This window comes from Ochotona princeps, chromosome 17 (genome assembly GCF_030435755.1).
Source record: "Ochotona princeps isolate mOchPri1 chromosome 17, mOchPri1.hap1, whole genome shotgun sequence".
Lineage (NCBI taxonomy): Eukaryota > Metazoa > Chordata > Mammalia > Lagomorpha > Ochotonidae > Ochotona > Ochotona princeps.
Window position 1 is genome coordinate 3,530,328 of NC_080848.1, and position 14,483 is coordinate 3,544,810.

General features: G+C 51.7%; 1 protein-coding gene across 1 annotated transcript in view; it reads right to left on the bottom strand.

The window, feature by feature from the left end:
* The window catches only part of SAP30BP (SAP30 binding protein), a 36,868-nt gene that overhangs the window by 13,271 nt on the left and 9,114 nt on the right, over positions 1-14,483 (bottom strand). Inside the window, exon 4 of the mRNA XM_004592905.4 lies at positions 364-406. Within this exon, the coding sequence (XP_004592962.1) occupies positions 364-406 (43 nt within the window). The remainder of the gene's footprint in view (positions 1-363; positions 407-14,483) is intronic.

Below are 14,483 nucleotides of genomic sequence, written 5' to 3' on the forward strand. Positions count from 1 at the left end.
AGCCTGCCTAGGCAGAGCACAGTGCCAGCACAGCCCACATGATGACTCCCATTACCAGAATATGCCAAGGGTTGGGGGGTGGCTCCAACACAGGCTAGGACACAAGGGGAAGCAAAGGTCAAGAGGAAGTCCCAACTAAGCGGGGCCCTGATTTCCCTCTTGATGAGGCTGGCAACTGAATGAAACACAACACAACACAATACAACACAACACAACACACCATGAATGCGATTTTCAAAGAATTGTTCCCTGGCAGTCTCACCCAGCGACTCTAAGAACGGCCAAAGGGCTGAGAGGGCGTATGAAGGGACATCAAGTCCCATGGAGCGGCAGGCCTGGCCTCGGGCCCCTCTGGGTACTTACCAACTAGTTCCTGGGGGTCTCGCTTTTCTACTTCCGCGTTATCCTACAAAAGAGAAGTGGAAACACCTGGCGGTCAGAGCTGGGTTCTGCAGCCACGGCTGCTCGCTTTGCTGAGACACTCAGGAGCCCTGAGGAAGGAGAAAGGGTAAAGGATGGCCAGCAACGCGTGGGGCCTCTGGCCGCTCCCTCAGCCCTATAGCAGCAGGGGTGCTCATGCCTGCAGCAGGGACCAGCACCCAGCAACGTGAACACAAACCAGCGAGCCGAGCCTGCTCTCTGCACATGCTCACCAGGGTCTGAGGAAGCTTGCTGAAACACAGTGCAGTGCCCAGGCACCACCGCCTCAACTGCACGCACTGGGGAAGCAAGGCAGATCCATGTCTAATACACAACTAAGAAACACAATATATTAGCTGCTCCTCCAAGTTTTCTTAGTATTAACTTCAGCAAAAAAGGAAAACTTGACCATAAGGAGAAAGGGGCAGCTTGTAGAATCCCAGAGCCAGCATGTGGCACACCTCAGACCAAGCGAGGCCTGGGCAAGGTCCGGGTTGGCTGCTCCCTAGCTCCCAGCTCTCTTTCCACTGCTGTTCCACTCTCTGTCCCACAACAATCATTTCCACACACCCTCCAGAAATCTGAAGCTAAGACTTCGCAACACACAGCTTCTGTATTTCACTGCTCCAAAGTAAACACTCCATCGAACCCAAATCAGTGTGGAGGGTCACAGTCTAGGCCTGCATCCCAGGCTGTAGCACTGCAAGGAGGGAGGCCTGCCCTTGCCACCATGTCCCAGGAATTACCCGGCAAGCAGAGCTGCTCTCATCATTGCTCCACTGCCCACACCCAGTTAGACCATGCGCACCAGGCACACTGAGGACTACAGGGCAAACAATGGGTGTCCCAGCCAGCTGCCAGCTCTCATTCTTTCCATGTGGTTAGAGATGGACAAGAGAAGAGCGGGCCAATTCTACAGCAAGCCCAGCCCAGGGATGCAGCCTCCACTTGGAAGCAAAGCTGTGAGGAAGACCCAAGAAGGGCTTAGACCAGTGGCTCTCGGGACCCAATAGACCTTCCTGATTCCGAAGCAGCCCAACCCCTCATCCCCTGAACTCTGCAGCTATTCTTTTTTTTTTTTTTTTAAAGATTTATTCATTTTTGGGCTCGGCAGCGTGGCCTAGTGGCTAAGGTCCTCGCCTTGATCCCATATGGCCGCTGGTTCTAATCCTGGCAGCTCTACTTCCTCTCTATCTCTCCTCCTCTCAGTATATCTGACTTTGTAATAAAAATAAAATAAATCTTTAAAAAAAAAAAGATTTATTCATTTTATTACAAAGTCAGATATACTGAGAGGAGGAGAGACAGAGAGGAAGATCTTCCGTCCGATGATTCACTCCCCAAGTGAGCCGCAACGGGCTGGTGCGCGCCGATCCGAAGCCGGAAACCTGGAACCTCTTCCGGGTCTCCCACACGGGTGCAGGGTCCCAATGCATTGGGCCGTCCTCAACTGCTTTCCCAGGCCACAAGCAGGGAGCTGGATGGGAAGTGGAGCTGCCGGGATTAGAACCGGCGCCCATATGGGATCCCGGTGCGTTCAAGGCAAGGACTTTAGCCACTAGGCCACGCCGCCGGGCCCTGCAGCTATTCCTTTAACCTGGAGGGCACAGTGTTCACACCAGGTTGCTAAGCAATTCATCTCCTTAAGCACTGCCCCCTGTCAAGCAGATGGACAGAGAGGAGGCTGGGAAAAGAAGGGAGGAGGCCTGGAGGACTGCCAGTGAAAGTCGAGGCTGGAGTCATCAATCAACTGCTCTAAAGAGAGCACAGTCTCTTGGAGGGCCCACAACAATCTCTTTGTAGCAGTGACTGTGAAGAAATAAGCATCAAAGAATGTGTCGGTCACACAACATGGGGCTGTATATTTCCCGAAATCTCTCTGGGCGCCAACTGTGGGAAAGCACCAGCTGGGCATCTATCCACTCCCTGCCCCCTCCAGCAGCTGGCTGCTCAGGGCTGGGGTCGGGGGCTGGCAGGCGCTCCTCTTCTCCAGGGTCCTGCACTGCACCAGCATCTTTCATGGGCAGCAAGGCAGGGTTCAGCAGACTCAGGCACACTGAACTCCCAATGTGCCTGCCCCAGCAGCCATGCAACATCTTTCACAGTAATGGTGCTCATTATCTCCATGGCTGCTTCGGTACAAGGGGCCAGGAGCCTCCCTGTGGCTTCTGGGTTGTTGACAGCCCGGGAATAGCAGGCACAGGGTGTGGGCTGTGAGTGTTCTCCTGAGTTTCACAAGAGCCTGGCTAGCCTTGCTCAGATTGTTTGGTCATGTCTCTAGAAACTAGGATGGGGGCAAAATCAGATAGCAAGGACTTTGTCTTCTTTTAGTCTTTCCCTTCTTCCTTTACATTAATTTATTTATTTGAAAGTCAGAGAGAGAAAGGTCCTTCATCTGCTGGTTCATTCCCTAGATTGCCACAACAGCTGCAGCTGATCTTGTCCAAAGCCAGGGGCCAGGAGCTTCTTCCAGGTCTCCCACATGGGTGCAGGGGCCCAAGCGTTTGAGTCATCTTCTGCTGTTTATCAGGCCATTAACATGGAGCTGGACTGCAAGTTGAACAGCCAGGAATTGAACCATCTCTTCATAGGATCCCAGCATTGCACATGGCAATTTTACCTGCTATGCCACAAAGTCCCACAAATTAATTTTTTTATACACTAAAACAAACAAGCAGGGCAGTGTTTGGCAGAGCAGTTAAGACTAGTTGGAAAGCCCATATCACATGTTAGAATGCCTGGGTTTGTGTGCCAGCTCCCTCCCTGGTTCTAGTTTCTTGCTAATGTGCCCCTTGGGAGGCAGCAGGTGAGAGCTCAAGTAGTTGGCCCTTGCCACCCAGACGGGAAGTCTACACTGGGTTCAGGTTCCTGGCTTAGGCTTGACCTAGCTCAGGATGCCACATGTATTTGAGGGGCAACCCGGGGGACGGGAGATCTCTCTTAGTCTGGTTCTCTTTTCAAACAAGTAAAAATAAATTGAAGTAAAAATCAAAAAAGAAACAAACTGACAAGTTTTCAATTTATCAACAAGTCTAGTCTGCTTTTCTATCTTCTCAGTACAAAAATAGGAAGAAAAAGAATGGTGGGTGAGTCCAGAGACCTGAACCTTGGAACCTGGACCCCAGAATCCCAACTCCACAGGGGAAGTGTTAATCAATGGGTTATGGCCCTACCTGTGGAGAATCCCTAAGCCAAAAACATCACGGAAAAGACCTAGCATGGAAGACACAGAGCTGTGAGCCTCTGTGAGGAGCCAGCACCCCTCCATGAAGGTCCCCATGGTATCACAGGCACCAGTGGGCCTGGAAGACTGCGGGGGCTCTGTGCCTCCTGCTGGCCATGTCTTAGGTCCAAGAATGGGATTCACTTACCCCGGGACGAATAAGTGGGGCTGTGAGCTTGCAGTGCCCTGGGCATCATGTCACAGCCCTGAGCTGCTCCTACAGCTCATGTGGAACCTAAGGTGCCTGCTCGGCCAAAGCAGCTGAACTGCACCCCATGCATTGAGCCCAGCAGCTGAGCGCCAGGGCCATAGCACCACCTGCTCCTGAAATGAGATGGGTCCCAGGCATCATCAAGCTGAGGAAAGCTCAGAGGAAAGGGATACTATGGAGGATGGTGACCGACACCCCCAAAGATGCTTTTTATAAGAATCACTTCACCTCAAATCTCCTGTGAAACAAGTTTTCATCCAAAATCACTCTCCATTCCAACAGCAAGGACATCACCACTCCAAATGTCCTCTACCAGCAACAGGAGAGCAGGATGGGGAAGGGCCAGGGGACCCAGGGGGTCCTCCTGCCAGTCAGGCCACAGACACCAGGAATTCAGCTGGAAAATGAATCCAGCACCTGCTGTCATTATCATGGAAGCCAGCAAAGCCTCCAAAGTGGCTGTGACAGAAGCAGACCTGGGGCCTGCCTAGCTCGGTGCCTGCACTGAGGCAGTGAGGGGCGGGGCAGGTCTGAGGACACTGAAAGCAACAGGAAGTGCTCTTTGCTGCCCTGAAGCTGAGCTTTGACACGCCCAGGGAAACCACTCTTGACTTTTTCAAATTCATTCTCCGGCTTCCAGATGGAGACCCACTAGTCCAAGCCATGAACCTGGTGTGGAGATCAAGTTTGCAGACAAGTCTGCCCCAAGCACAGCCTGCAGACTGAACAGCACCTCCCTCCCTCCATGCCCACCTGCCGCCCAGGCCTCACCTAGCTCACCTGGGAGATGGAAATAAAAAACTGACAACAGTTTCCTAAGTTAAGGCCAAGAAATCTTAGATTTCATGCAAAGTCCAATTAAGACCCAATAGAAGAGGAGAGGGGATAAAATCCATAGTTTCCCTACACAAGCCAAGTGGGAAGACGGAGCAGCGAGTGCTGACAGGCTGAGCTGGCCAAGGACACCCCTCCTGCCTGTTTATCCCCGTCTGGCCCTCACTTGAGACTAAAGTCCCAACAGCCAGGGCACCAGGGTGGCAGTGGCCAGCTGGAGGCTGTCCCTTGAGGAGAACCAGGTGTGAACCTGCCCAGGCAGTGTAAGATGTTGCAGTGGCGTGGCAGGTCAGCAGGAAGTACAAATGCTGGCACATGGCTCCCCTACCACAGTGCCGCTGCCAATGAGGCTGATGCAAGCAAAAGAAGGGAGGGAAAACAATCTGGTGCCACGAAACTGAACAAGCTGCCATGGGAGTCAGGAAGACTTGACTCAGCGCGGAGCAGGTCCCATCGGACAGACAGGAGGTGATTTAACAACAGCTCTGTCTCAATCCCTTCAGGAACCAGACCCACCAAGCCAGCACAAAGTGCCAGTGAGGCAGCACCCGGCAACCAGATTTGGCCAGGTCTCCCTGTTCCAGCCTCTGCCCAACTCTGGGAGCGTGGGGCATTCACAGAGCAGGCCAGAGCAAGCAGCCTGCAGGTGGGGCATTTTTTGGGTGGACAGTGTATGCCTGCGTCCAGTCTGGGCAGGTGGGAAGGCAAATGAGACAAGTGTCTTCCTCTCAGACTGACGGAGCCTTCAGGAGCCCTGGCCCGTGGCGCGTGTCCCTCGCCGGGGCCTCCCTGCCGACCCCGCAGCCTTGCCCCAGTTCTCTGAGATGGCCTCATCTGCATGCTGGCTTAGGACGCCATATACAGCACACAGCTCAGCTCACCCACCTGGCCGAGGAGGGCAAGGTGCCTGTCCCAGGCCCTCAGCAGTGGCACTGCTCCCCACCCAGGACAGCCGGGCCTGGCACATGGTGGGCGCTCACACACCCATCTCACTCATGCTCATCCCAACCTGCATTCTCCTCATTGTCCAGTAACAGCTTTCCTTCAGAGCACTTCTGGGTGTTTTAACCTCCAGACTCCAAGTCTGCTCGGCACCACAGTCCGTGTGTGAACTCACCGGAACGGCAGAAACAGCAGGGAAGTACAGAGGAGCCGCCTCACGATTCAAGGCTGATTCGGCGACGGGAGAAGGAGGTCACTAACTCCGAATTTAAAAGACTCATTTAAAAAAAGAATTATTTGCCTGTCTTTTTGCTCATTATGGTCTGAATGCTTCTAAATCCCAAGACAAAAACAATTACTGTAGAGTTAACTTACTTACTTATCCCACAAATAATTATGGAGCATTTATTATATAATCATTACATAAAATGAGCCAAGCACTGAGAAAAAAACATGAAAACTCAACCTACAGGACTAATGTTGGGCACTAATGAATTTTCACAATAGCCCCATGAAACTGCTACCTGTGCTTCCCCAGGGAGCCCCCGTGGGAGGGGGAAGAGAAGGGGCATCAAAAGGACAGCTGGAACAAGGTTTTCTGGGGGGCCCAGCGGCATGGCCTAGTGGCTAAAGTCCTCGCCTTGAACGCACCGCGATCCCATATGGGCGCCGGTTCTAAAATCCGGCAGCTCTACTTCCCATCCAGCTCCCTGCTTGTGGCCTGGGAAAGCAGTAGAGGACAGCCCAATGCATTGGGACCCTGCACCCGCGTGGGAGACCCGGAAGAGGTTCCTGGTTCCTGGCTTCGGATCGGCGCACACCGGCTGTTGCGGCTCACTTGGGGAGTGAATCATCGGACGGAAGATCTTCCTCTCTGTCTCTCCTCCTCTCTGTATATCTGGCTGTAATAAAATGAATAAATCTTTAAAAAATAATAATAAATCTTTAAAAAAAAAAGGTTTTCTGGGATGGACGCTGGTCACTCCAGGTGCAAGCAAGCAGTGATTTGAAATTACTTTGGGTAAAACTGATGAAGTTGGTCTTCCAGAGCTGCCAGCGACCACGGCCTCGGGTGGGCCCGGAACCCACAGCTGCGTGGGAACAACACTGCACGCCCTACACCTCCCCCAGGAGAGTGCCCTCACCAACACACTTCCTTCAGTCGCATCCTGTTGCCACAAACAGAGCCCCGCCATGGGCATACTGCCTGCCCGGGGATGGAAACACTCCACTTATCAGAAAAATAGGAGGAAGCTGGTGGGGCTGCTCGGGACGCACGAGAACGGCCTGCGCTGCCAGACAGCCGGGGCCGGGAAGGCCGACTGCCCCGCTCAGAGGTTCCTGCGGGGAGGGTGAAAGGGGAGCCTGCCAAGACAAACCAAGTCCGGCGAGCACTGGCCCTGTGACTGAAGGAAAGGCAGGGAGGGGTAAGGAAACGTCCCTTTCTCCATTTCAGAAATGTAGTCAGAACCAGGGCCCAGCAGCTCGGCACTGCTCCGGGGCTGCCACAGGGACACCTATTGCCCTCCAGACCTCAGCAAACACCCCCGTGGGCTGGGGGGACACCTGCAAAGCGCAGATTCTGTTGTTTGACCATGCCGAGTGTCATCTATGTTGGACTCATTCCCTTGATTGGCCAGTCGGGGGCCGCTCCACTGTCTCGCACCACCCAGGGTGGACAGTGTCCGCCTCCACAGGCCGCCTCACAGCAGGACTGTGGCAGAGGGGCCAGGGTAGATTCTCTTCTCAGGGATTCTTCCAAGAATTGGAACTCCTTGCTGCAAGTGGACAGACTCGCAGGGTGGAGGGGGGCCAGGACACAGACAAGGACAAACCAGCAGACAGCCCTGGGAGGCTGACCCACACAGTGTAGGCTGTGAGACACTCCTTGCCACACGGTCATCTAGTTACGAAAGCCTTGTTCGGCCTGCAAGAGCTCACACTAGCAAGTGCACCTGAGATGCGTTAAAGCCAGGAGGGGACAGGGTAGTGCAGGCCTGGCTGTCACTTTCGTCGTGCCAGAAGGGGAGCTGGTCTTCCTGAGGGCTTGAGGAAAGCCAGTATGTCCATGGTGTGGCTAGCAAGGCATTCACCTCACTCCAACGTTAGGACTAGAGATGAGCAACATCCTACAGAACTCAAAAACCACAGAGCAGCATTTCAAGGCGAACAGAACCATGGGTTGAGTGCTAGACTCCCCAGGCCAGGCATTTTCTGCATCATGTAATTTCAAAAAGCTGCGTCCTGGCTGGGCAGGAGGGGCTCAGCCACGCCCTGGTGAGCAATCCCTGGCATCTGGTGGGGAGGGCAGGAGCTGTGTTGGGGCTTGCAGCAAGAACAGGGGGATGGATGGGGCGTGCAGCTGCAGGACCACCAGGAGGGGTGGGGCTCCTGCGAGCCTCAGCCTCGGTCTCCATGAAGCAATTGCAGTAAGGAAGGCCCCTTCGGCAATGCAGCGGAGCCAAGAGGAGAGGTCAGAGGAGAATAATGGTTGGTTTTTCCTCCCTCATGAGATCACAAGTTCCAACAGTCAGGGTTTCCACCAGCATGGCATGCCCTCTTTGAAAGGCTGCAGAACTAAGAACATGGGTTGGAAGTGTGACTTTGCAGACTGTACCATTTGTCTTCTATCTGAGGCTTAGATCAGGTCTCCTGGGCACTGAGGCAGGTCCCTAGGCCCCAGCTGGGATGGCAGTCCCCAGGAGGTTCACTTCAGGAAATTCTACACCAGGACCCTAGGGATCAGGAGGATCTACTTGAGGCCTTCATCACGTGAGAGTAGGAAGTGCCAAACGTCAGGTAGGCTTGGCCATTTCCCAACAGTTCAAAGGTCACATCAGGTGGCTCACAAATCAGCAATGGCCAAGGGCCATTTCCTTTTCTGGTCTTGAGTGAGTGATGCTGTATTCTCCCCCCTTGAATCAGCCTGATTACAATTAGGATCTGGGGATATGAGGAGACACGAGAGGCAGGTGGAATCATAAAACTGAGATGGAGGGACCAAGTGCATTCTCTGTCAGCCCGATCTTCCTTCCACATCCTAAACACAGAAGTCACAAGAGCAGGTATGTATTGTTCAGGTCTAACAAAAACTCCACAAGGCAGACATTTTCATTTTGCAGAAGGGAAAACTGAGGTAAATATAGTGAAGCGGCTTCTGCCCAGCACATGGCAATGTTGGAATTCCATCCCAACTCTGCACCACAAGCCCAGGGAAACAGTAACAGCTTCTATGATGCCATTGGCTAAAGCACCACGTAACTCAGCCAAGGGCAGGAGGAAACACCTCTTTCCAGGAATGACTCCCAACAAGTCACAGGGTACAGTGGGTGTGCAATCTGTGAAGGGGACTGTCTGGCATTCTTTGTAGTTCAGCATGCTTAGGCCTAGGAAGTGGGCCGTGGCAAGCAGGTGTCAGGCCTCTTCTGGTCTCAGAGTTGGACACTCTTTTCTCATAGGGCTACTCCAAGAACCTCATTTGCTGCATGGAAACTCCCAAACTCTGAGCCGGCTGACTGCCTGGTAAAGGTGCTGATCAACATCTGTAAGACCTGCGTTTTGGCCAGGGTGGCCAGAGCGCCTTCGTGGTTGACTAAGGATGAGGGGAAGGTTGACCACCTACACTCCAAGTGCCTGGCACCGTAAGGATAAACACTAAGACCCTGCTAATTACATTATACTGTTTCTGTGAGCTTCCTTCCCCCAACCCCCCCCCCCTTTTTTTTAACAAGTCTCTCAGATCTTTGCAATGACATTTTGGAAGAAATCTAATAAAACTGGTGTCTGGGAGCAACTCACTCGCTTGCCTCAGAGTGCGTCGAGTCCCCTGGTCCCCACTATTAATCTTAAATCTTGTATTTCTCTTTCAGTTCCTGTCCTTCCTTGCTCCTTGTGGCATTGCTGTATGCTGGCAGAGGACATGCCATATTTGCCAGCTGCTGGCTATGATGATTTTAGAGACCACATTGTCCAGTGAGTGATGACTAAGTTGACCTCAACGGAAGAAGACCTGGTCCTGAGGTCTCAACCACACCTGTGTCCAGCACCACCACCCCTGTCCTTAGCCCGTACTTCCTGGGGACTTGGGGAACAGATGCCACCAAGTCTTCTCACCTAGGTGAACAACAATGTGTACTTCCAATGAGAGCTGAGCCATTAAGGGTGGGATACTTCTGACCTGGGTGAAGAACAGTCATCTCCTGCCCAACAGAGAAGCTTGTTGGAAGGAAACTGTACACCCAGTGTTCTATTATAACTTGAAACACCCACTCAGATTTTTGCTACAAAGCTGTACTAGCTCTGGCTTTCATCTGCACAGCTGAAGAAAACAAAGAGCAAGCAAGGGTGTGAGAAGCATTACTAGTACAACAGAGGCTGCGAATCTCAATGTTTTTTTTCTTTTAAGTCCCCATTTGGAATATGGAGGAGGCTAACTGTTCTCATATAGCAGCTTTATGGAAATGTAACTCATAGGCCATATAATCTTTCAAGCGTTTAGTCTGAAATTCTGCATTTCTTTCACACTGTTATAATTGCAGACTGAAGATTGAAACAAATTTGGTTGGCATTTTAACATTGCAAAGACCAAAAATGATGCTGAGCAGTGGGAAGGGGTTGGAGTGAAGGGAGTATCCAGCCAGTCTCGCTCAGCACAGACCCCTCACCTAGACTCCAGCCACTGAGCACACACAGGGTTTGGTGTAACAGTCACAAGGTCCTTTGGGAGCCAGTGTTGTGGTACAGTGAGTTGGGCTACTGCCTATATTATTGGCATCCCATATGGACCTTGGTTCAAGTCCTGGCTGCACCACTTCTGATTCAGCTCCCTGCTAGCATATCTGGGAAGGCAGCAAAAGATGACCCAAGTGTTTGGGCCCCCATGTCCACGTGGGAGACCTGGGGCAGGCTCCTGGCTTTGAACCCGCCCAGCTCCAGCTATTCCGGCCATTTGAGGAGTGATCAGTAGATGGAGGATCTCTGTCTCGCCTTCCCGGTGACTCTTTCAAATAATAAAAATAATGAAATCTTTTTTTTTTTAGTCAGATATACAGAGAGAAGAGACAGAGAGGAAGATCTTCCGTCCAATGATTCACTCCACAAGTGACTGCATCGGCTGGTACCGCGCAGATCCAAAGCCAGGAGCCAGGAACTTCCTCCAGGTCTCCCACATGGGTGCAGGGTCCCAAGGCTTTGGGCCGTCCTTGACTGCTTTCCCAGGCCACAAGCAGGGAGCTGGATGGGAAGTAGAGCTGCTGGGATTAGAACCAGTACCCATATGGGATCCCAGGGCTTTCAAGGCAAGGACTTAAGCCACTAGGCCACGCCGTTGGGCTCAAAAATAAAGAAATTTTTAGAGGGAAAAAATGTCCTTTGGGAGGCCCACATTTCTTCCTGGATGCCTGGGTCTTGAGCAGACGGCTCAAGAACCTGGGCTTCCCAACATCTTCTTTGGAGACCCCAGATGAGATCCCGACTCCTCCCTTCTGTCTGCTCCAGTCCCAACTCCTGCAAGTGGTTCAGAGCAGAGGTCTCTGTCTCTCTCTCTCTCTCAAAAACATGACACACGATAACTGAGAAACTGGGCCTCTTCAGCAGGAAGGACGGCCACTGGAGGCAGTCCCATCCGGCTGAGCTGGGCCCCAGAGCCGGGGAAGTGAAAATTAAATTTGCCCCTGTGACTCAAAAACAATCTACCAAGGCAGTCCCTAAACTGGGCATCAAGGCAAATTCTCAAAAGTGACACAGGATATCCGAAGGCTTCATGGGCAATGTGGTATTTTAAAAAATATTTTTAAATGATTATTTATTTATTTGAAAGGCAGTTACAGAGAGAGGAAGAGAGAAAATACATTTCAACTGCTGGGTTTTTTTTTTTTTACTCCCTAAATGGCCCCAACACGTCCATCCAGGACTCCTACATGGGTGGCCAGCGCTCAGCTTGGGTCATCTGCTGCTGCTCTCCAGATGCATCAACAAGGAGCCGGGTCAGAAGTGGAGCAGCTGGGACTCAAAACCAAAACTCAAATGGGATGCCAGCATTGCAGGCAGTGGTTTAATGTGCTGCACCCGACATCAGCCCCGATGTGGCAATATTTGTCAGATACCACACACAAACTTCTATTATTTTTTTTAGGGGCTGCTCCACTGTAAGGACATAATAGTATTTTGAGTTCACTGCTTAATAAGAGAACTACGGGGAATTTTCTTCTGGGTAAGGAGCTCTGTGAAAACCTGAGATGCCAAGGGCAGTGAGCTGACAAGACGTGGCCTCCTGTGCCCTGAGCGAAAGGGCATCTCAGCCTGGGCACTGCAACAACTGCATCCTCTCTTGTGAAAAGCACTTTCCAAACATCACCTCGTGTTGCCGTCCTGGCCACCTTGTAAAGGGGTGTGGCTTATGTGCCAGTGAACCCACACCTGCAGGAATGCTGGGCCATGTGGTAACCCAGGGCTTCTCACTACGAGGCTGAGACCAAGTGGTGAGCTCCACACTCAGCACTAGTACTAGTTTTGGACTCTAAGTATTAAAAAATGAAATGTTTTCTTTTACTTCAGTGGGGATAACACACCTTTCTAAAAAAATGCTCTAGGACTTCCCTGTGGAGACAGGGCTTTGTTTGTACAGATGCTTGTTACCCGCCCAGGGGGATCTTCCTCCCAGAACTGCGCCTGGACCACACCACTTCAGGGAGCTGACAATCCCAGCCCTTCCCAGCGAGAGCTGGCTCTGGGCCGCTCCATCTTTCTCACTCCAGGTCAGCAAGCCCCATGTTTGTTTTCAAAGGAAGGGTGTGCCAGGGACAACTACTGAGTGGAAATACCTTCATCACAGGAACTGAGGAGTGGAGAAAAAAAATAAGCAGGAGAATACAACTGAGGGTAACTGGGGTAAAACACAGACAAAAGCAAGTGGTGAAAAGGTTCATGTGCCAAGGGTAAACAGATGGAAGAAACACCAAGGCTGCCAGGCACGCTGAAGGCCTGCCATCGCTCACGTGACCTTCTCTGGGACAGCAGTGCCACCTTCTGTTGAGCAATCAGAACACACGAAGGTCAGCAGCCTGGAGAGAGAGACATTAGGGAACCAGCATGCTGAAGGGTTCAGGTTCAGGCAGAGAGCTCACCCCCTTCCGAAGCAGCAGGTACGCTGCAAAGCCCCATTCCTGGACCACCGGCCAGGACCGAGGATGCTGCCACAGGCGGGACTGGGGCGTCACCCCATCCTCAGACCCCCAAAGTAGGAGCTGTGCACCCACAGGTAACTCCAAACATCATGTAATAAAACTTTGGACAATTTCAGTCTGTCTTGTGCTTCTCTAAGTCAGCAAGCAAACTTAGAGAACACTCAGTTTTGCTCACCTATCAGGGAACTCCTTAGAGGGTTTAGTCCAACCTCAACCCCCTAATTCTTAGGGAATGCTTCTTTATTTACATGCTTTTGTATTTGTTTATTTGAGATGGATAGATAGATATTTGGTTCACATCAAAAATGCTGGAATCCAGGAACTCAATCCAGGTCTCCCACACAGATGGCATGGACCCAAATCCTTGACCCATCACCTGCTGCCTCCCAGAGAACACCACTGGAATTCAAACCCAGACACTCCCAAATGGGAGCCAGGCATTCCAGGCAGCATGACCAGCTAGGCCAAACACATGCCCCCCTCTCAAGTCTCCTTAAGGACATCCCCGCACATGGTTTCTGACAACTTTCCTCTACAAACAGGAGCTGCCCACTACTTCCTGAGGCAGCCCATCTGCTCTCTGCTCTCCTCTGTGAAGGTCAGCTCGCAGCTAACAGCAAGGCCTGCACTGGCTGCCACCGTCTTCCTTTCCAGACTTCCAAACACCAGAATTAAATGATTTGCTCTTCCCAATCCCTCAACATCTTCTGCTTCTTTTAGAAAATAAACAAACAAACAAATAAATAATATTATTTCATTTGAAAGGCAGAGCCAGCTATATCTGGCCAGAGGTCGTTCACCTGCTAGGCCACCCTCTGAACGTCCCTGATAGCCATGGGTGAGCTGGGCTGAAGCCAGAAGCCTGGGTCGGCAAGACCTCAGGTTCCTGCGCCATCGTCTGCGGCCTCCCTGGGTACACAGCAGCAGCAGTCTGAAAACAGAAGCAGAGACTTGAACCCTGGCACTCAGATATAAGGTACAGATACCCACAAGCAACAGCTTTTAAATTTTATTTGAAAGGCAGAGTTACAAAGAGAAAAGAGATCTTCCATCCACTGGTTCATTCCCTATATGGCCAAAATGGCCAGAATTGAGCTGACCCCAAATCAGAAGGGTTCCCCTAGGTCTTTTGTGTGGGTGCAGGGGCCCAAGGCCATAAGCAAGAAGCTGAATTCAAAGTGGAGCAGTTAGGACATGAACTAGCATCTATATGGGTTGCCAGCAACACAGGAGGAGACCTAGCATATAACATCAGTGCCCCCGGCCACCCAAACAACACTGTAACTGCTACAGCAAACCCCCGGCTCTCTTTACCTCTTTACCTATTTATCGCAAGATGCGGCATAGGTCCACTCTCACCTTTAGGTCTGCTGCTCTCTAAGCAATTCTTGATTGAAACTCAGAATGCACTATTACCAAGCACCCATGGGATGACTTTCGGGGAACTAAGCCAATGTAGTAGTGCTACATTGTAGCACCTGCTACTAGCAGTGCTGGACATATCAGATGCTATGTTTTTGGAAGATTTATTTATTTTTAATGCAAGTCAGATATATATATATACAGGGGAGGAGAGACAGAGAGAAATATCTTCTGTCCAACCATTCACTCCCCAAGTGACTGCAACAGCTGGTGCTGCGCTGATCCAAAGCCAGGAGCCAGGGCCTCT